The 25429-nt window shown below is 38.3% G+C and overlaps 1 protein-coding gene across 1 annotated transcript in view; it reads right to left on the bottom strand.

The window, feature by feature from the left end:
* Positions 1-1200: 1200 nt before the first annotated feature.
* LOC122922282 (SH3 domain-binding protein 1-like) overlaps positions 1201-25429 on the bottom strand; it is a 134941-nt gene continuing 110712 nt past the window's right edge. The window contains exons 7-8 of the mRNA XM_044272841.1: positions 2417-2540; positions 1201-1416 (exon numbers count right to left, since the gene is read on the bottom strand). Of these exons, the coding sequence (XP_044128776.1) occupies positions 1201-1416; positions 2417-2540 (340 nt within the window). The remainder of the gene's footprint in view (positions 1417-2416; positions 2541-25429) is intronic.

Here is a 25429-nt window from a genome sequence, read left to right as displayed (position 1 = left end):
GCAGGCCGCTGTGGAGGCGATTGTTAAAGGGGCGGATGCTGTGGATGTTACTGTTATGGGGGATACTGTCTATCTTTTAACGACATGCAGAAACATTAAATGAAATAGATGACATATACTAGTAGATGATAAGATAAAAAGTTGCAGATTCAGCATAGTGACAATGGTATCCTATAGAAGTCCTATAATCTTCTGACCGCTGAATAAACGAAGGACATAAAGTGTAATGGAAGTTGTTAAGAATATGGTGGAACACGGTACTTACAAGACATCTGCTGCCACCAGAAAGTTCAACAAGAACAGCGTGATGCTCTCAGTCCAAATCTCCAACCTTAAGAAGTGCAAAGTTCCTTCTCCAATGTCCACCTTACAATTGTGGGGTGTTGTTCTGTGTCTATTTAGAGGCGCTCAAACTCCAAGAATTTAAGAGAGAGGGTTTGCAATAGTGCAAGTCCAAAATGCTGCAGCTAGTGAAGCACATGACTCGTGGCAGTGGCCCTGAATATGAAAAGTCGCAATGTTCTGAGAGCCTCCAGGAGTAGTAAAGGCCACCATAAATGGTGACTATTCGCCTCTGAGAGTCACGGAAGGCAATGTGAGGTCAAAACTTTTATCCGTAGATTGAAACAGGCCCTGGGTGTTACACAGAAGTAAAGCCTACCCTGCACAATAGACCTCAGACTGCGCAGCGCCGTTACCTGCACCCCGCGTGGTCCTTTTACCTGCACCCCGCGTGGTCCTTTTACCTACACCCCGCGTGGTTCCCTTACCTGCACCCGCGTGGTTCCCTCACCTGCACCCCGTTACCTGCACCCCGTGTGGCCCTGTTACCTGCATCCCCACGTGGCTCCCTTACCTGCACCCCGTGTGGCCCCGTTACCTGCACCCCGTGTGGCCCCGTTACCTGCACCCCGTGTGGCCCCGTTACCTGCACCCCGTGTGGCCCCGTTACCTGCACCCCGTGTGGCCCCGTTACCTGCACCCCGTGTGGCCCCGTTACCTGCACCCCGTGTGGCCCCGTTACCTGCACCCCGTGTGGCCCCGTTACCTGCACCCCGTGTGGCCCCGTTAGAATAGTTCCTCATAGTCACACTGCTCTGTTTGTCTGGCTGCTGTTAGCAGTTTACTGCTTGTAGATTCTCTTGAAATATCCTCGGCCACGAGATTATAGATTTCCTCCAGTACAGTGCATGTATTATATTATAAATGACAGCATGTGATTTGGGGGATTGTCCTAGTTGACAGGAAGGAGAAGGAGGGGGAGGGGGGGGGGGTGTCCTGGAAAATGCTGTAAAGTTGAGTAATGTTATAATAGGAGCAGGCCTCCTGGATTGTCAGGACACTCACCCGAACAAAGTAGCTTTCATACTCCGACTCCTTGGAGACGAACTGATATAGATCAGATAAATAATCATCCTGAAGCAAAAAAACAGAGAATTATACAAGCGACACCCAACATGGCTGCTGATAAAGGAATCGGCAATATTATATCGCTAACCAGTGCTCATATCATCAGCGGCAGGGGTAGGAGCACCAGGGGGCCTGGCGAGAAGCATTACAGACAGAAGAGATGGAAGGGAAAGCTCCGAATATGCTGGAGTTGAAAAATCACAGCACTCAGAGGCCAAAAACTAATTAGACAAGGGCTTGTGAAAAAATGAAGATCTCCGGGAATTAAGAAAATGAAAATACTTAAATATTACTTTATTATAAATATATTCTCAAATACCTTTCATTAGCTATACTGGCTTGTTGTGTCTGGGGAGTGATCAGGGGAAATAAAATGGCCGCTGTCCTATTAGTACACACAGAACCTGTCCTAATCACACAGCAGGACGGGTTACTTCACAACACTGAGGTAAAGAGCTGCCTCATCCTCCTCTCTGCTCTGCTTGTCAGGAATTATGGTCCTGAATACAGGTGATAAGAACTGTAGCTGAATCTCTGAGAGTTTATGAGGAGACAGGCCGAGCTGGATGGAAAAATGTCTTTTTTTGGCCTTATGTACTATGTTACATGAAGGACATAGGAGGAGAGACAGGACAGGCTGTGCTAATGGAGACTGTAAACAGGTGCTTCTGCACATTAGCTTCACCTCACCCTCCTCTCGGGTCATCTTCTCCAGGGATTCACCTGTCTTCAGGACCATAATGCCTGACAAGCAGAGCAGAGAGGAGGATGAGGCAGCTCTTTACCTCAGTGTTGTTAAGTAACTTGTCCTCCACTGTGATTAGGACAGGTTCTGTGTGTACTAATAGGGTGACATTTTATTTCTCCTAATGACTGCTCCGCAGACAAAACAAGCCATTATAACTAATAAAAGGTATTAGTGACTATATTTATTATAAAATAATATTTAAGTATTTTAATTTTTTTAATTCCTGGAGAACACCTTTAATGGCGACTGGTCACAAACCTTGCTCTGGTCCAGTCTCCTCTTCAGCTCCTCTTCTTCCTCTTTCAGACTCTCCAGCTTGGGAGCAGTAACTACGCTACTGCCTCCAGGGTTGTTGGACATATTCTTCTGGAGTTGAAGCAACCTGTTAAGAAATAATTAGGCAGAACACCGTCTGCAACTTCCATAAGGTAAATGCACCCAATGCATCCTTCCAGCAAAGTGTTACTGCTGCACTGAGCAACCTAGTCTAGGGAGATAGGCCTAACAGGAAAGACTATACTAGCCACATATGATTAATGCCCAAACATATGAAGACACATTAGTGCACACTATACAGAAAAATGACATCCCCCTAAACCTACATAACACACAGAAACATTGCACATATAGAGATCACCTGCACTCACCTGTCTATAACACTGATACACTGTACATACAGATATCACCTATTACACTGACACACTGTACAAGGAGATATTACCTGTATTCACCTGTCTATAACACTAATACACTGTACGTACAGATATCACCTGTATTCACCTGTCTACAACACTGATACACTGTACACATAGATATCACCTATTACACTGACACACTGTACAAGGAGATATTACCTGTATTCACCTGTCTATAACACTGATACACTGTACATACATATCACCTGTACTCACCTGTCTATAACACACAGAAACATTGCACATATAGAGATCACCTGCACTCACCTGTCTATAACACTGATACACTGTACATACAGATATCACCTATTACACTGACACACTGTACACATAGATATCACCTGCACTCACTTGTCTATAACACTGATATACTGTACATACATATCACCTGCACTCACCTGTCTATAACATTAATACACTGTACGTACAGATATCACCTGCACTCACTTGTCTATAACACTGATATACTGTACACATAGATATCACCTGCACTCACCTGTCTATAACATTGATACACTGTACACATAGATATCACCTGTATTCACCTGTCTACAACACTGATACACTGTACACATAGATATCACCTGCACTCACCTGTCTATAACATTGATACACTGTACACATAGATATCACCTGTATTCACCTGTCTACAACACTGATACACTGTACACATAGATATCACCTGCACTCACCTGTCTATAACACTGATACACTGTACACATAGATATCACCTGCACTCACTTGTCTACAACACTGATACACTGTACACATAGATATCACCTGCACTCACTTGTCTATAACACTGATATACTGTACACATAGATATCACCTGCACTCACCTGTCTATAACACTGATATACTGTACATATAGATATCACCTGCACTCACCTGTCTATAACACTGATATACTGTACATATAGATATCACCTGCACTCACCTGTCTATAACACTGATACACTGTAAATATAGATATCACCTATTACACTGATACACTGTACAAGGAGATATTACCTGTATTCACCTGTCTATAACACTGATACACTGTACATACATATCACCTGTATTCACCTGTCTATAACACTGATACACTGTACATACATATCACCTGTACTCACCTGTCTATAACACTGATACACTGTACACAGATATCACCTGCACTCACCTGTCTATAACACTGATACACTGTACACATAGATCTCACCTGCACTCACCTGTCTATAACACTGATACACTGTACACACAGATATATCCTGCACCCATCTGTCTATACCACTGATACATTGTACATTTAGATATCACTTACTCACCTGTCTATAACACTGATACACTGTATATATAGATATCACCTGCACTCACTTGTCTATAATACGAATACACTGTAAATATAGATCTCACCTGTCTAGAACACTAATACACTGTACATAGATATCACCTGCACTCACCTGTCTGTAACACCGATACACTGTACATATAGATATCACCTGCACTCACCTGTCTAGAACACTAGTACACTGAAATTATAGATATCACCTGTATTCACCTGTCTATAACATTGATACACTGTACACAGATATCACCTGCGCTCACCTGTCTATAACACTAAAACACTGTACACATAGATATCACCTGCACTCACCTGCCTATAACACTGATACACTGTACACATAGATATCACCTGCACTCACTTGTCTACAACACTGATACACTGTACACATAGATATCACCTGCACTCACTTGTCTATAACACTGATATACTGTACACATAGATATCACCTGCACTCACTTGTCTATAACACTGATATACTGTACATATAGATATCACCTGCACTCACCTGTCTATAACACTGATATACTGTACATATAGATATCACCTGCACTCACCTGTCTATAACACTGATACACTGTAAATATAGATATCACCTATTACACTGACACACTGTACAAGGAGATATTACCTGTATTCACCTGTCTATAACACTGATACACTGTACATACATATCACCTGTATTCACCTGTCTATAACACTGATACACTGTACATACATATCACCTGTACTCACCTGTCTATAACACTGATACACTGTACACAGATATCACCTGCACTCACCTGTCTATAACACTGATACACTGTACACACAGATCTCACCTGCACTCACCTGTCTATAACACTGATACACTGTACACATAGATCTCACCTGCACTCACCTGTCTATAACACTGATACACTGTACACATAGATCTCACCTGCACTCACCTGTCTATAACACTGATACACTGTACACATAGATCTCACCTGCACTTACCTGTCTATAACACTGATACACTGTACACATAGATATCACTATGTAACTTGTAACAAGTTTTATTGTCCTGAAGAAGGGGGATGTTTTGCCCCCGAAACGCGTAGACCTATTTTACCTGTATTCACCTGTCTTTAACACTAAAACAATGTACATATAGATATGACCTGTATTCACCTGTCTATAACACTGATACACTGTACACATAGATATCACCTGCACTCACCTGTCTATAACACTGATACACTGTACATACAGATCTCACCTGTCTATAACAATAATACATTGTAAATATAGATATTACCACACTCACCTTTCTAAACACTGATACACTGTAAATATAGATATCACCTGCACTCACTTGTCTATAATACGAATACACTGTAAATATAGATCTCACCTGTCTAGAACACTAATACACTGTACATACAGATATCACCTGCACTCACCTGTCTGTAACACCGATACACTGTACATATAGATATCAACTGCACTCACCTGTCTATAACACCGATACACTGTACATATAGATATCAACTGCACTCACCTGTCTATAACACTGATACACTGTACACATAGATATCAACTGCACTCACCTGTCTATAACACTGATACACTGTACACATAGATATCACCTGCACTCACCTGTCTATAACACTGATACACTGTACACATAGATATCACCTGCACTCACCTGTCTATAACACTGATACACTGTACACACAGATATATCCTGCACCCATCTGTCTATACCACTGATACATTGTACATTTAGATATCACTTACTCACCTGTCTATAACACTGATACACTGTATATATAGATATCACCTGCACTCACTTGTCTATAATACGAATACACTGTAAATATAGATCTCACCTGTCTAGAACACTAATACACTGTACATAGATATCACCTGCACTCACCTGTCTGTAACACCGATACACTGTACATATAGATATCACCTGCACTCACCTGTCTAGAACACTAGTACACTGAAATTATAGATATCACCTGTATTCACCTGTCTATAACATTGATACACTGTACACAGATATCACCTGCGCTCACCTGTCTATAACACTAAAACACTGTACACATAGATATCACCTGCACTCACCTGCCTATAACACTGATACACTGTACATATAGATATCACCTGCACTCACCTGCCTATAACACTGATACACTGTACATATAGATATCACCTGCACTCACCTGCCTATAACACTATAACACACCTGTACTCTCCTGTATATAATATTGTATATAGATATCACCTGTACTCTACTATATATAACACTGTATACAAAGATCACCTAAACTTACCTGTATATAATACTGTATATTGAGATCACCTGTACTATCCTGTATATAACACTGTATATAGCGATCACCTGTACTATCCTGTATATAACACTGTATATATAGAGGTCACCTGTACTCTCCTATATATAACACTGTATATATAGAGGTCACCTGTACTCTCCTGTATATAACACTGTATATAGAGGTCACCTGCACTCTCCTGTATATAACACTGTATATATAGAGGTCACCTGTACTCTCCTGTATATAACACTGTATATAGAGGTCACCTGCACTCTCCTGTATATAACACTGAATATATAGAGGTCAGCTGTACTCTCCTGTATATAACACTGTATACATAGAGGTCACCTGTGCTCTCCTGTATATAACACTGTATATATAGAGGTCACCTGTACTCTCCTGTATATAACATTGTATATATAGAGGTCACCTTTACTCTCCTGTATATAACATTGTATATATAGAGGTCACCTTTACTCTCCTGTATATAACACTGTATATATAGAGGTCACCTGCACTCTCCTGTATATAACACTGTATATATAGAGGTCACCTGTACTCTCCTGTATATAACACTGTGTATATATAGATGTCACCTGTACTCTCCTGTATATAACAATGTATATATAGAGATCACCTGTACTCTCCTGTATATAACACTGTATATATAGAGATCACCTGTACTCTCCTGTATATAACACTGTATATATAGAGGTCACCTGTACTCTCCTGTATATAACACTGTATATATAGAGGTCACCTGTACTCTCCTGTATATAACACTGTATACATAGAGGTCACCTGTACTCTCCTGTATATAACACTGTATATATAGAGGTCACCTGTACTCTCCTGTATATAACACTGTATATATAGAGGTCACCTGTACTCTCCTGTATATAACACTGTATATATAGAGGTTACCTGTACTCTCCTGTATATATAGAGGTCACCTGCACTCTCCTGTATATAACACTGTATATATAGAGGTCACCTGTACTCTCCTGTATATAACATTGTATATAGGGGTCACCTGTACTCTCCTGTATATAACACTGTATACATAGAGGTCACCTGTACTCTCCTGTATATAACATTGTATATAGGGGTCACCTGTACTATCCTGTATATTACACTGTATATATAGAGGTCACCTGTACTCTCCTGTACATAACACTGTATATATAGAGGTCACCTGTACTCTCCTGTATATAACACTGTATATATAGATGTCACCTGTACTCTCCTGTATATATAGAGGTCACCTGTACTCTCCTGTATATAACACTGTATATATAGAGATCACCTGTACTCTCCTGTATATTACACTGTATATATAGAGGTCACCTGTACTCTCCTGTATATAACATTGTATATATAGATGTCACCTGTACTCTCCAGTATATAACACTGTATATAGAGATCACCTGTACTCTCCTGTATATAACACTGTATACATAGAGGTCACCTGTACTCTCCTGTATATAACACTGTATACATAGAGGTCACCTGTACTCTCCTGTATATATAGAGGTCACCTGTACTCTCCTGTATATAACACTGTATACATAGAGGTCACCTGTACTCTCCTGTATATATAGAGATCACCTGTACTCTCCTGTATATTACACTGTATACATAGAGGTCACCTGTACTCTCCTGTATATAACACTGTATATATAGAGGTCACCTGTACTCTCCTGTATATAACACTGTATATATAGAGGTCACCTGTACTCTCCTGTATAATACACTGTATATATAGCGGTCACCTGTACTCTCCTGTATATATAGAGGTCACCTGTACTCTCCTGTATATAATACTGTATATATAGAGGTCACCTGTACTCTCCTGTATATATAGAGGTCACCTGTACTCTCCTGTATATAACACTGTATATATAGAGGTCACCTGTACTCTCCTGTATATTACACTGTATATATAGAGGTCACCTGTACTCTCCTGTATATATAGAGGTCACCTGTACTCTCCTGTATATTACACTGTATATATAGAGGTCACCTGTACTCTCCTGTATATATAGAGGTCACCTGTACTCTCCTGTATGTAATACTGTATATATAGAGGTCACCTGTACTCTCCTGTATATAACACTGTATACATAGAGGTCACCTGTACTCTCCTGTATATAACACTGTATATATAGAGGTCACCTGTACTCTCCTGTATATTACACTGTATATATAGAGGTCACCTGTACTCTCCTGTATATAACACTGTATATATAGAGGTCACCTGTACTCTCCTGTATATAACACTGTATATATAGAGGTCACCTGTACTCTCCTGTATATATAGAGGTCACCTGTACTCTCATGTACATAACACTGTATATATAGAGGTCACCTGTACTCTCCTGTATGTAATACTGTATATATAGAGGTCACCTGTACTCTCCTGTATATAACACTGTATACATAGAGGTCACCTGTACTCTCCTGTATATAACACTGTATATATAGAGGTCACCTGTACTCTCCTGTATATAACACTGTATATATAGAGGTCACCTGTACTCTCCTGTATATATAGAGGTCACCTGCACTCTCCTGTATATAACACTGTATATATAGAGGTCACCTGTACTCTCCTGTATATAACATTGTATATAGGGGTCACCTGTACTCTCCTGTATATGACACTGTATACATAGAGGTCACCTGTACTCTCCTGTATATAACATTGTATATAGGGGTCACCTGTACTCTCCTGTATATTACACTGTATATATAGAGGTCACCTGTACTCTCCTGTATATAATACTGTATATATAGAGGTCACCTGTACTCTCCTGTATATAATACTGTATATATAGAGGTCACCTGTACTCTCCTGTATATAACACTGTATATATAGAGGTCACCTGTACTCTCCTGTATAATACACTGTATATATAGAGGTCACCTGTACTCATGTACATAACACTGTATATATAGAGGTCACCTGTACTCTCCTGTATATAACACTGTATATATAGAGGTCACCTGTACTCTCCTGTATATAACACTGTATACATAGAGGTCACCTGTACTCTCCTGTATATAACACTGTATATATAGAGGTCACCTGTACTCTCCTGTATATAACACTGTATATATAGAGGTCACCTGTACTCTCCTGTATATAACACTGTATACATAGAGGTCACCTGTACTCTCCTGTATATAACACTGTATACATAGAGGTCACCTGTACTCTCCTGTATATAACACTGTATATATAGAGGTCACCTGTACTCTCCTGTATATAACACTGTATACATAGAGGTCACCTGTACTCTCCTGTATATAACACTGTATATATAGAGGTCACCTGTACTCTCCTGTATATAACACTGTATACATAGAGGTCACCTGTACTCTCCTGTATATAACACTGTATATATAGAGGTCACCTGTACTCTCCTGTATATAACACTGTATATATAGAGGTCACCTGTACTCTCCTGTATATAACACTGTATACATAGAGGTCACCTGTACTCTCCTGTATATAACACTGTATACATAGAGGTCACCTGTACTCTCCTGTATATAACACTGTATATATAGAGGTCACCTGTACTCTCCTGTATATAACACTGTATACATAGAGGTCACCTGTACTCTCCTGTATATAACACTGTATATATAGAGGTCACCTGTACTCTCCTGTATATAACACTGTATATATAGAGGTCACCTGTACTCTCCTGTATATAACACTGTATACATAGAGGTCACCTGTACTCTCCTGTATATAAATCTGTATATATAGAGGTCACCTGTACTCTCCTGTATATAACACTGTATATATAGAGGTCACCTGTACTCTCCTGTATATAACATTGTATACATAGAGGTCACCTGTACTCTCCTGTATATAACACTGTATATATAGAGGTCACCTGTACTCTCCTGTATATAACACTGTATATATAGAGGTCATCTGTACTCTCCTGTATATAACATTGTATATATAGATGTCACCTGTACTCTCCTGTATATAACACTGTATATATAGAGGTCACCTGTACTCTCCTGTATATAACACTGTATATAGAGGTCACCTGCACTCTCCTGTATATAACACTGTATATATAGAGGTCACCTGTATATAACACTGTATATATAGAGGTCACCTGCACTCTCCTGTATATAACACTGTATATATAGGGGTCACCTGTACTCTCCTGTATATTACACTGTATATATAGAGGTCATCTGTACTCTCCTGTATATAACACTGTATATATAGATGTCACCTGTACTCTCCTGTATATAACACTGTATATATAGAGGTCACCTGTACTCTCCTGTATATAACACTGTATATATAGAGGTCACCTGTACTCTCCTGTATATAACACTGTATACATAGAGGTCACCTGTACTCTCCTGTATATAACACTGTATACATAGAGGTCACCTGTACTCTCCTGTATATAACACTGTATATATAGAGGTCACCTGTACTCTCCTGTATATATAGAGGTCACATGTACTCTCCTGTATATAACACTGTATACATAGAGGTCACCTGTATATAACACTGTATATATAGAGGTCACCTGTACTCTCCTGTATATTACACTGTATATATAGAGGTCACCTGTACTCTCCTGTATATAACACTGTATATATAGAGGTCACCTGTACTCTCCTGTATATAACATTGTATACATAGAGGTCACCTGTACTCTCCTGTATATAACACTGTATATATAGAGGTCACCTGTACTCTCCTGTATATATAGAGGTCACCTGTACTCTCCTGTATATAACACTGTATATAGAGATCACCTGTACTTTCGTGTATATAACATTGTATATATAGAGGTCACCTGTACTCTCCTGTATATAACACTGTATATATAGAGATCACCTGTACTCTCCTGTATATAACACTGTATACATAGAGATCACCTGTACTCTCCTGTATATAACACTGTATACATAGAGGTCACCTGTACTCTCCTGTATATAACACTGTATACATAGAGGTCACCTGTACTCTCCTGTATATAACATTGTATATATAGAGGTCACCTGTACTCTCCTGTATATAACACTGTATACATAGAGGTCACCTGTACTCTCCTGTATATAACACTGTATATATAGATGTCACCTGTACTCTCCTGTATATAACACTGTATATATAGAGGTCACCTGTACTCTCCTGTATATAACACTGTATACATAGAGGTCACCTGTACTCTCCTGTATATAACACTGTATATAGAGGTCACCTGTACTCTCCTGTATATAACACTGTATATATAGAGGTCACCTGTACTCTCCTGTATATAACACTGTATATATAGAGGTCACCTGTACTCTCCTGTATATAACACTGTATATAGAGGTCACCTGCACTCTCCTGTATATAACACTGTATATATAGAGGTCACCTGTACTCTCCTGTATATAACACTGATATATAGAGGTCAGCTGTACTCTCCTGTATATAACACTGTATATATAGAGGTCACCTGTACTCTCCTGTATATAACACTGTATACATAGAGGTCACCTGTACTATCCTGTATATACACTGTGTATATATAGAGGTCACCTGTACTCTCCTGTATATACACTGTATACATATAGGTCACCTGTACTCTCCTGTATATAACACGGTATATATAGAGGTCACCTGTACTCTCCTGTATATAACACTGTATACATAGAGGTCACCTGTACTCTCCTGTATATTACACTGTATATATAGAGGTCACCTGTACTCTCCTGTACATAACACTGTATATATAGAGGTCACTTACTCTCCTGTATATAACACTGTATATAGAGATCACCTGTACTCTCCTGTATATTAACACTGTATATATAGAGGATCACCTGTACTCTCCTGTATATAACACTGTATATATAGAGGTCACCTGTACTCTCCTGTATATACACTGTATATATAGAGGTCACCTGTACTCTCCTGTATATAACACTGTATATATAGAGGTCACCTGTACTCTCCTGTATATAACACTGTATATAGAGATCACCTGTACTCTCCTGTATATAACACTGTATATATAGAGGTCACCTGTACTCTCCTGTATATAATACTGTATATATAGAGGTCACCTGTACTCTCCTGTATATAACATTGTATATAGGGGTCACCTGTACTCTCCTGTATATATACACTGTATATATAGAGGTCACCTGTACTCTCCTGTATATAATACTGTATATATAGAGGTCACCTGTACTCTCCTGTATATAATACTGTATATATAGAGGTCACCTGTACTCTCCTGTATATAACACTGTATATATAGAGGTCACCTGTACTCTCCTGTATAATACACTGTATATATAGAGGTCACCTGTACTCATGTACATAACACTGTATATATAGAGGTCACCTGTACTCTCCTGTATATAACACTGTATATATAGAGGTCACCTGTACTCTCCTGTATATAACATTGTATATATAGAGGTCACCTGTACTCTCCTGTATATAACACTGTATATATAGAGGTCACCTGTACTCTCCTGTATATAACATTGTATATAGAGGGTCACCTGTACTCTCCTGTATATTACACTGTATATATAGAGGTCACCTGTACTCTCCTGTATATAATACTGTATATATAGAGGTCACCTGTACTCTCCTGTATATAATACTGTATATATAGAGGTCACCTGTACTCTCCTGTATATAACACTGTATATATAGAGGTCACCTGTACTCTCCTGTATATAACACTGTATATATAGAGGTCACCTGTACTCTCCTGTATATAACATTGTATATATAGAGGTCACCTGTACTCTCCTGTATATAACACTGTATATATAGAGGTCACCTGTACTCTCCTGTATATAACATTGTATATAGGGGTCACCTGTACTCTCCTGTATATTACACTGTATATATAGAGGTCTCCTGTACTCTCCTGTATATAACACTGTATATAGAGGTCACCTGTACTCTCCTGTATAATACACTGTATATATAGCGGTCACCTGTACTCTCCTGTATATAGGAGATCACCTGTACTCTCCTGTATATAACACTGTATATATAGAGGTCACCTGTACTCTCCTGTATATAACACTGTATACATAGAGGTCACCTGTACTCTCCTGTATATAAATCTGTATATATAGAGGTCACCTGTACTCTCCTGTATATAACACTGTATATATAGAGGTCACCTGTACTCTCCTGTATATAACATTGTATACATAGAGGTCACCTGTACTCTCCTGTATATAACACTGTATATATAGGTCACCTGTACTCTCCTGTATATAACACTGTATATATAGAGGTCATCTGTACTCTCCTGTATATAACATTGTATATATAGATGTCCACCTGTACTCTCCTGTATATAACACTGTATATATAGAGGTCACCTGTACTCTCCTGTATATAACACTGTATACATAGAGGTCACCTGTACTCTCCTGTATATAACACTGTATATATAGAGGTCACCTGTACTCTCCTGTATATAAAACTGTATATAGAGGTCACCTGCACTCTCCTGTATATACACTGTATATATAGAGGTCACCTGTATATAACACTGTATATATAGAGGTCACCTGCACTCTCCTGTATATAACACTGTATATATAGAGGTCACCTGTACTCTCCTGTATAATACACTGTATATATAGCGGTCACCTGTACTCTCCTGTATATATAGAGATCACCTGTACTCTCCTGTATATACACTGTATATATAGAGGTCACCTGTACTCTCCTGTATATAACACTGTATACATAGAGGTCACCTGTACTCTCCTGTATATAAATCTGTATATATAGAGGTCACCTGTACTCTCCTGTATATAACACTGTATATATAGAGGTCACCTGTACTCTCCCTGTATATAACATTGTATACATAGAGGTCACCTGTACTCTCCTGTATATAACACTGTTATATAGAGGTCACCTGTACTCTCCTGTATATAACACTGTATATATAGAGGTCATCTGTACTCTCCTGTATATAACATTGTATATATATGTCACCGTGTACTCTCCTGTATATAACACTGTATATATAGAGGTCACCTGTACTCTCCTGTATATAACACTGTATATAGAGGTCACCTGCACTCTCCTGTATATAACACTGTATATATAGAGGTCACCTGTATATAACACTGTATATATAGAGGTCACCTGCACTCTCCTGTATATAACACTGTATAGTATAGGGGTCACCTGTACTCTCCTGTATATTACACTGTATATATAGAGGTCATCTGTACTCTCCTGTATATAACACTGTATATATAGATGTCACCTGTACTCTCCTGTATATAACACTGTATATATAGAGGTCACCTGTACTCTCCTGTATATAACACTGTATATATAGAGGTCACCTGTACTCTCCTGTATATAACACTGTATACATAGAGGTCACCTGTACTCTCCTGTATATAACACTGTATACATAGAGGTCACCTGTACTCTCCTGTATATAACACTGTATATATAGAGGTCACCTGTACTCTCCTGTATATATAGAGGTCACATGTACTCTCCTGTATATAACACTGTATACATAGAGGTCACCTGTATATAACACTGTATATATAGAGGTCACCTGTACTCTCCTGTATATTACACTGTATATATAGAGGTCACCTGTACTCTCCTGTATATAACACTGTATATATAGAGGTCACCTGTACTCTCCTGTATATAACATTGTATACATAGAGGTCACCTGTACTCTCCTGTATATAACACTGTATATATAGAGGTCACCTGTACTCTCCTGTATATATAGAGGTCACCTGTACTCTCCTGTATATAACACTGTATATAGAGATCACCTGTACTTTCGTGTATATAACATTGTATATATAGAGGTCACCTGTACTCTCCTGTATATAACACTGTATATATAGAGATCACCTGTACTCTCCTGTATATAACACTGTATACATAGAGATCACCTGTACTCTCCTTACCTGTATACATAGAGGTCACCTGTACTCTCCTGTATACACTGTATACATAGAGGTCACCTGTACTCTCCTGTATAACACTGTATACATAGAGGTCACCTGTACTCTCCTGTAGATAACATTGTATATATAGAGGTCACCTGTACTCTCCTGTATATAACACTGTATACATAGAGGTCACCTGTACTCTCCTGTATATAACACTGTATATATAGAGGTCACCTGTACTCTCCTGTATATAACACTGTATATAGAGGTCACCTGCACTCTCCTGTATATAACACTGTATATATAGAGGTCACCTGTACTCTCCTGTATATAACACTGAATATATAGAGGTCAGCTGTACTCTCCTGTATATAACACTGTATATATAGAGGTCACCTGTACTCTCCTGTATATAACACTGTATACATAGAGGTCACCTGTACTATCCTGTATATAACACTGTGTATATATAGAGGTCACCTGTACTCTCCTGTATATAACACTGTATACATATAGGTCACCTGTACTCTCCTGTATATAACACGGTATATATAGAGGTCACCTGTACTCCTGTATATAACACTGTATACATAGAGGTCACCTGTACTCTCCTGTATATTACACTGTATATATAGAGGTCACCTGTACTCTCCTGTACATAACACTGTATATATAGAGGTCACCTGTATATAACACTGTATATATAGAGATCACCTGTACTCTCCTGTATATAACACTGTATATATAGAGATCACCTGTACTCTCCTGTATATTACACTGTATATATAGAGGTCACCTGTACTCTCCTGTATATAACACTGTATATATAGAGGTCACCTGTACTCTCCTGTATATAACACTGTATATAGAGATCACCTGTACTCTCCTGTATATAACACTGTATATATAGAGGTCACCTGTACTCTCCTGTATATAATACTGTATATATAGAGGTCACCTGTACTCTCCTGTATATAATACTGTATATATAGAGGTCACCTGTACTCTCCTGTATATACACTGTATATATAGAGGTCACCTGTACTCTCCTGTATAATACACTGTATATATAGAGGTCACCTGGACTCATGTCATAACACTGTATATATAGAGGTCACCTGTACTCTCCTGTATATAACACTGTATATATAGAGGTCACCTGTACTCTCCTGTATATAACACTGTATACATAGAGGTCACCTGTACTCTCCTGTATATAACACTGTATAGATAGAGGTCACCTGTACTCTCCTGTATATAACACTGTATATATAGAGGTCACCTGTACTCTCCTGTATATAACACTGTATACATAGAGGTCACCTGTACTCTCCTGTATATAACACTGTATACATAGAGGTCACCTGTACTCTCCTGTATATAACACTGTATACATAGAGGTCACCTGTACTCTCCTGTATATAACACTGTATATATAGAGGTCACCTGTACTCTCCTTATATAACACTGTATATATAGAGGTCACCTGTACTCTCCTGTATATAACACTGTATACATAGAGGTCACCTGTACTCTCCTGTATATAAATCTGTATATATAGAGGTCACCTGTACTCTCCTGTATATAACACTGTATATATAGAGGTCACCTGTACTCTCCTGTATATAACATTGTATACATAGAGGTCACCTGTACTCTCCTGTATATAACACTGTATATATAGAGGTCACCTGTACTCTCCTGTATATAACACTGTATATATAGAGGTCATCTGTACTCTCCTGTATAAAACATTGTATATATAGATGTCACCTGTACTCTCCTGTATATAACACTGTATATATAGAGGTCACCTGTACTCTCCTGTATATAACACTGTATATAGAGGTCACCTGCACTCTCCTGTATATAACACTGTATATATAGAGGTCACCTGTATATAACACTGTATATATAGAGGTCACCTGCACTCTCCTGTATATAACACTGTATATATAGGGGTCACCTGTACTCTCCTGTATATTACACTGTATATATAGAGGTCATCTGTACTCTCCTGTATATAACACTGTATATATAGATGTCACCTGTACTCTCCTGTATATAACACTGTATATATAGAGGTCACCTGTACTCTCCTGTATATAACACTGTATATATAGAGGTCACCTGTACTCTCCTGTATATAACACTGTATACATAGAGGTCACCTGTACTCTCCTGTATATAACACTGTATACATAGAGGTCACCTGTACTCTCCTGTATATAACACTGTATATATAGAGGTCACCTGTACTCTCCTGTATATATAGAGGTCACATGTACTCTCCTGTATATAACACTGTATACATAGAGGTCACCTGTAGTATAACACTGTTATATAGAGGTCACCTGTACTCTCCTGTATATTACACTGTATATATAGAGGTCACCTGTACTCTCCTGTATATAACACTGTATATATAGAGGTCACCTGTACTCTCCTGTATATAACATTGTATACATAGAGGTCACCTGTACTCTCCTGTATATAACACTGTATATATAGAGGTCACCTGTACTCTCCTGTATATATAGAGGTCACCTGTACTCTCCTGTATATAACACTGTATATAGAGATCACCGTGTACTTTCGTGTATATAACATTGTATATATAGAGGTCACCTGTACTCTCCTGTATATAACACTGTATATATAGAGATCACCTGTACTCTCCTGTATATAACACTGTATATATAGAGGTCACCTGTACTCTCCTGTATATAACACTGTATATATAGAGGTCACCTGTACTCTCCTGTATATATAGAGATCACCTGTACTCTCCTGTATATAACACTGTATATATAGAGGTCACCTGTACTCTCCTGTATATATAGATCACTGTACTCTCCTGTATATAACACTGTATATATAGAGGTCACCTGTACTCTCCTGTATATACACTGTATATATGAGGTCACCTGTACTCTCCTGTATATATAGAGATCACCTGCACTCTCTGTATATAACACTGTATATATAGAGGTCACCTGTACTCTCCTGTATATAACATGTATATAGGGTCACCTGTACTCTCCTGATATGTATATATAGAGTCACCTGTACTCTCCTGTATATAACATGTATATATAGAGGTCACCTGTACTATCCTGTATATACACTGTATATATAGAGGTATACCTGTACTCTCCTGTATATAACACTGTATATATAGAGGTCACCTGTACTCTCCTGTATATACACTGTATATATAGAGGTCACCTGTATCTCCTGTATATACACTGTATATATGAGGTCACCTGTACTCTCCTGTATATAACACTGTATATATAGAGGTCACCTGTACTCTCCTGTATATAACACTGTATATATAGAGGTCACCTGTACTCTCCTGTATATAACACTGATATATAGGGTCACCTGTACTCTCCTGTATATAACACTGTATAATAGAGGTCACTGTACTCTCCTGTATATAACTGTATATATAGAGGTCACCTGTACTCTCCTGTATATACACTGTTATATAGGGTCACCTGTACTCTCCTGTATATAACACTGTATATATAGAGGTCACCTGTACTCTCCTGTATATACACTGTATACATAGAGGTCACCTGTACTCTCCTGTATATAACACTGTATATAGAGGTCACCTGTACTCTCCTGTATATAACACTGTATAATAGAGGTCACCTGTACTCTCCTGGTATATAACACTGTATATATAGAGGTCACCTGTATCTCTCCTGTATAACACTGTATATATATAGGTCACCTGTACTCTCCTGTATATACACTGTAATATATAGAGGTCACCTGGTACTCTCCTGTATATACACTGTATATAGTTCAGCAGGTCATCCTGTATATAACACTGTATCATAGAGAGATCACCTGTACTCGCCTGTATATAACACTGTATAGATAGAGGTCACCTGTACTCTCCTGATAGAACACTGGATATAGAGAGGTCACCTGTACTCTCCTGTATATAACACTGTATATAGAGGTCACCTGTAACTCGCCTGTATATAACACGGTATATATAGAGGTCACCTGTACGCTCCTGGATATAACACTGTAATATAGAGGTCAGCCTGCACTCTCCTGTATATAACACGTAGATATTAGAGGTCACCTGTACTCTTCCTGTATAATACACTGAGATTAGAGGTACTATCTGTATATAACACTGTAATATAGGGTCACCTTACTATCCTGTATATAACACTTGTATATATAAGGTCACCTGTACTCTCCTGTATATAACACTGTATACATATAGGTCACCTGTACTCTCCTGTATATAACACGGTATATATAGAGGTCACCTGTACTCTCCTGTATATAACACTGTATACATAGAGGTCCCTGTACTCTCCTGTAATTACACTGTATATATAGAGGTCACCTGTACTCTCCTGTACATAACACTGTATATATAGAGGTCACCTGTATATAACACTGTAGATATAGAGATCACCTGTACTCTCCTGTATATAACACTGTATATATAGAGATCACCTGTACTCCTCCTGTATATTACACTGTATATATAGAGGTCCACCTGTACTCATCCTGTATATAACACTGTATATATAGAGGTCACCTGTACTCTCCTGTATATAACACTGTATATATAGAGGTCACCTGTACTCTCCTGTATTTTACACTGTATAGATAGAGGTCACCTGTACTCTCCTGTATATAACACTGATTATAGGTCACCTGTACTCTCCTGTATATAACACTGTATACATAGAGGTCACCTGTACTCTCCTGTATATACACTGTATATATAGAGGTCACCTGTACTCTCCTGTATATAACACTGTATATTAGAGGTCACCTGTACTCTCCTGTATATACACTGTATATATAGAGGTCACCTGTACTCTCCTGTATAATTGTATATATAGAGGTCACCTGTACTCTCCTGTATATAACTGTATATATAGAGATCACCTGTACTATCCTGTATATAACACTGTATATAGAGGTCACCTGTACTCTCCTGTATATAACACTGTATATATAGAGGTCACCTGTACTCTCCTGTATATATATAGAGGTCACCTGTACTCCCTGTATATAACACTGTATATAGAGGTCACCTGTACTCTCCTGTATAATAAGATCACCTGTACTCTCCTGTATATACCTGTATATATAGAGGTCACCTGTACTCTCCTGTAATATACCACTGTATATATAGAGGTCACCTGTACTCTCCTGTATATATAGAGATCACCTGCACTCTCCTGTATATAACACTGTATATATAGAGGTCACCTGTACTCTCCTGTATATAACATTGTATATAGGGGTCACCTGTACTCTCCTGTATATATAGAGATCACCTGTACTCTCCTGTATATAACACTGTATATATAGATGTCACCTGTACTCTCCTGTATATAACACTGTATATATAGAGGTCACCTGTACTCTCCTGTATATAACACTGTATATATAGAGGTCACCTGTACTCTCCTGTATAATACACTGTATATATAGAGGTCACCTGTACTCTCCAGTATATTACACTGTATATATAGAGGTCACCTGTACTCTCCTGTATATAACACTGTATATATAGAGGTTCACCTGTACTCTCCTGTATTAACACTGTATATATAGAGGTCACCTGTACTCTCCTGTATATAACACTGTATATATAGAGGTCACCTGTACTCCTGTATATAACACTGTATATTAGAGGTCACCTGTATATAACACTGTATATATAGAGGTCACTGTACTCTCCTGTATATACACTGTATATATAGAGGTCACCTGTACTCTCCTGTATATAACACTGTATATATAGAGGTCACCTGTACTATCCTGTATATTACGCTGTATATATAGAGATCACCTGTACTCTCCTGTATATAACACTGTATATATAGAGGTCACCTGTACTCTCCTGTATATAACACTGTATATATAGAGGTCACCTGTACTCTCCTGTATATAACACTGTATATAGAGATCACCTGTACTTTCGTGTATATACATGTATATATAGAGGTCACCTGTACTCTCCTGTATATAACACTGTATATAGAGATCACCTGTACTCTCCTGTATATAACACTGTATACTAGAGGTCACCTGTACTCTCCTGTATATAACACTGTATATATAGAGGTCACCTGTACTCTCCTGTATATAACACTGTATATAGAGGTCACCTGTACTCTCCTGTATATAACACTGTATACATATAGGTCACCTGTACTCTCCTGTATATAACACTGTATATAGAGGTCACCTGTACTCTCCTGTATATACACTGTATATATAGAGGTCACCTGTACTCTCCTGTATATAGAGGTCACCTGTACTCTCCTGTATATAACACTGTATACATAGAGGTCACCTGTACTCTCCTGTATATAACACTGTATACATAGAGGTCACCTGTACTCTCCTGTATATAGACTGTACCTCCTGTATATATGTATATAGAGGTCACCTGTACTCTCCTGTATATAACACTGTATATATAGAGGTCACCTGTACTCTCCTGTATATAACACTGTATATATAGAGGTCACCTGTACTCTCCTGTTATAACACTGTATATATAGAGGTCACCTGTACTCTCCTGTATTAACACTGTATATATAGAGGTCACCTGTACTCTCCTGTATATAACACTGTAATATAGAGGTCCCTGTACTCTCCTGTATATTAACTGTATATATAGAGGTCACCTGTACTCTCCTGTATATAACACTGTATATATAGAGGTCACCTGTACTCTCCTGTATATAACATGTATATATAGAGGTCACCTGTACTCTCCTGTATATAACACTGTATATATAGAGGTCACCTGTACTCTCCTGTATATATAGTCACCTTACTCTCCTGTATATACACTGTATATAGAGGTCACCTGTACTCTCCTGTATATAACACTGTATAATAGAGGTCACCTGTACTCTCCTGTATACTAGAGGTCACCTGTACTCTCCTGTATATACACTGTATATATAGAGCACCTGTACTCTCCTGTATATAACACTGTATACATAGAGGTCACCTGTACTCTCCTGTATATTACACTGTATATAGAGGTCACCTGTACTCTCCTGTATATAACACTGTATATATAGAGGTCACCTGTACTCTCCTGTATAAAACTGTATATATAGAGGTCACCTGTACTCTCCTGTATATACACTGTATATATAAGGTCACCTGTACTCTCTGTATATAACACTGTATACATAGAGGTCACCTGTACTCTCCTTGTAATAACACTGTATACATAGAGGTCACCTGTACTCTCCTGTATATAACACTGTATACATAGAGGTCACCTGTACTCTCCTGTATATAACACTGTATATAGAGGTCACCTGTACTCTCCGTATATAACACTGTATACATAGAGGTCACCTGTACTCTCCTGTATATATAGGATCACCTGTACTCTCCTGTATATAACACTGAATATATATATAGAGGTCACCTGTACTCTCCTGTATATTACACTGTATATATAGAGGTCACCTGTACTCTCCTGTATATAACACTGTATATATAGAGGTCACCTGTACTCTCCTGTATATAACACTGTATACATAGAGGTCCTGTACTCTCCTGTAATAACACTGTAAATAGAGGTCACCTGTACTCTCTTGATGTAATACTGTATATATAGGTCACCTGTACTCTCCTGTATATTACACTGTATATATAGAGGTCACCTGTACTCTCCTGTATATAACATGTATATATAGAGGTCACCTGTACTCTCCTGTATATAATACTGTATATATAGAGGTCACCTGTACTCTCCTGTATATATAGAGGTCACCTGTACTCTCCTGTATATAACACTGTATATAGAGGTCACCTGTACTCTCCTGTATAACACTGTATATATAGAGGTCACCTGTACTCTCCTGTATATAACACTGTATATATAGAGGTCACCTGTACTCTCCTGTATATAACACTGTATATATAGAGGTCACCTGTGCTCTCCTGTATATTACACTGTATATAGGGTCACCTGTACTCTCCTGTATATTACACTGTATATATAGAGGTCACCTGTCTCTCCTCTATATAACACTGTATACATAGAGGTCACCTGTACTCTCCTGTATATAACACTGTATACATAGAGGTCACCTGTACTCTCCTGTATATATATGAGATCACCTGTACTCTCCTGTATATAACACTGAATATATATAGAGGTCACCTGTACTCTCCTGTATATTACACTGTATATAGAGGTCACCTGTACTCTCCTGTATATAACACTGTATATATAGAGGTCACCTGTACTCTCCTGTATATAACACTGTATATAGGGGTCACCTGTACTCTCCTGTATATAACACTGTATATAGAGGTCACCTGTACTCTCCTGTATATAACACTGTATATATAGAGGTCACCTGTACTCTCCTGTATATAACACTGTATATATAGAGATCACCTGTATCTCCTGTATATAACACTGAATAATATAGAGGTCACCTGTACTCTCCTGTATATACACTGTATATATAGAGGTCACCTGTACTCTCCTGTATATAACACTGTATATATAAAGGTCACCTGTACTCTCCTGTATATACACTGTATATATAGAGGTCACCTGTACTCTCCTGTATATAACACTGTATATATAGAGGTCACCTGTACTCTCCTGTATATAACTGTATATATAGAGGTCACCTGTACTCTCCTGTTATAACACTGTATATATAGAGGTCACCTGTACTCTCCTGTATATTACACTGTATATATAGAGGTCACCTGTACTCTCCTGTATATAACACTGTACATAGAGGTCACCTGTACTCTCCTGTATATACACTGTATATATAGAGGTCACCTGTACTCTCCTGTATATATACTGTGTATACATAGAGGTCACCTGTACTCTCCTGTATATTACACTGTATATAGAGGTCACCTGTACTCTCCTGTATATACACTGTATACATGAGGTCACCTGTACTCTCCTGTATATAACACTGTATATATGAGGTCACCTGTACTCTCCTGTATATACACTGTATATATAGAGGTCACCTGTACTCTCCTGTATATAACTGTATATATAGAGGTCACCTGCACTCTCCTGTATATAACCTGTATTATAGGGGTCACCTGTACTCTCCTGTATTCACTGTATTATAGAGGTCACCTGTACTCTCCTGTATATAACTGTATATATAGAGGTCACCTGTACTCTCCTGTATATCACTGTATATATAGAGGTCACCTGTACTCTCCTGTATATAACACTGTATACATAGAGGTCACCTGTACTCTCCTGTATATAACACTGTATATATAGAGGTCACCTGTACTCTCCTGTATAACACTGTATATAGAGGTCACCTGTACTCTCCTGTATATAACACTGTATACTAGAGGTCACCTGTACCTCCTGTATATAACACTGTATATAAGAGGTCACCTGTACTCTCCTGTATAACACTGTATATTAGAGGTCACCTGTACTCTCCTGTATATAACACTGTATACATAGAGGTCACCTGTACTCTCCTGTATATAACACTGTATATATAGAGGTCACCTGTACTCTCCTGTATATAACACTGTATATATAGAGGTCACCTGTACTCTCCTGTATAATACACTGTATATATAGAGGTCACCTGTACTCTCCTGTATATAACACTGTATATAGAGGTCACCGTACTCTCCTGTTATAACACTGTATACATGAGGTCACCTGTACTCTCCTGTTATAACACTGTATATATAGAGGTCACCTGTACTCTCCTGTATATAACACTGTATATATAGAGGTCACCTGTACTCTCCTGTATATAACACTGTATATAGAGTCCCTGTACTCTCCTGTATATAACACTGTATATAGAGGTCACCTGTACTCCCTGTATATTACACTATATATAGAGGTCACTGTACTCTCCTGTATATAACACTGTATATAGAGAGTCACCTGTACTCTCCTGTATATCACTGTATATATAGAGGTAACCTG

The sequence above is a fragment of the Bufo gargarizans genome, unplaced genomic scaffold (assembly GCF_014858855.1).
Source record: "Bufo gargarizans isolate SCDJY-AF-19 unplaced genomic scaffold, ASM1485885v1 fragScaff_scaffold_10_pilon, whole genome shotgun sequence".
NCBI classification, from domain to species: domain Eukaryota; kingdom Metazoa; phylum Chordata; class Amphibia; order Anura; family Bufonidae; genus Bufo; species Bufo gargarizans.
Note: the sequence above shows the minus strand (reverse complement) of the source record. Positions and strands in the feature narration are given on the sequence as shown.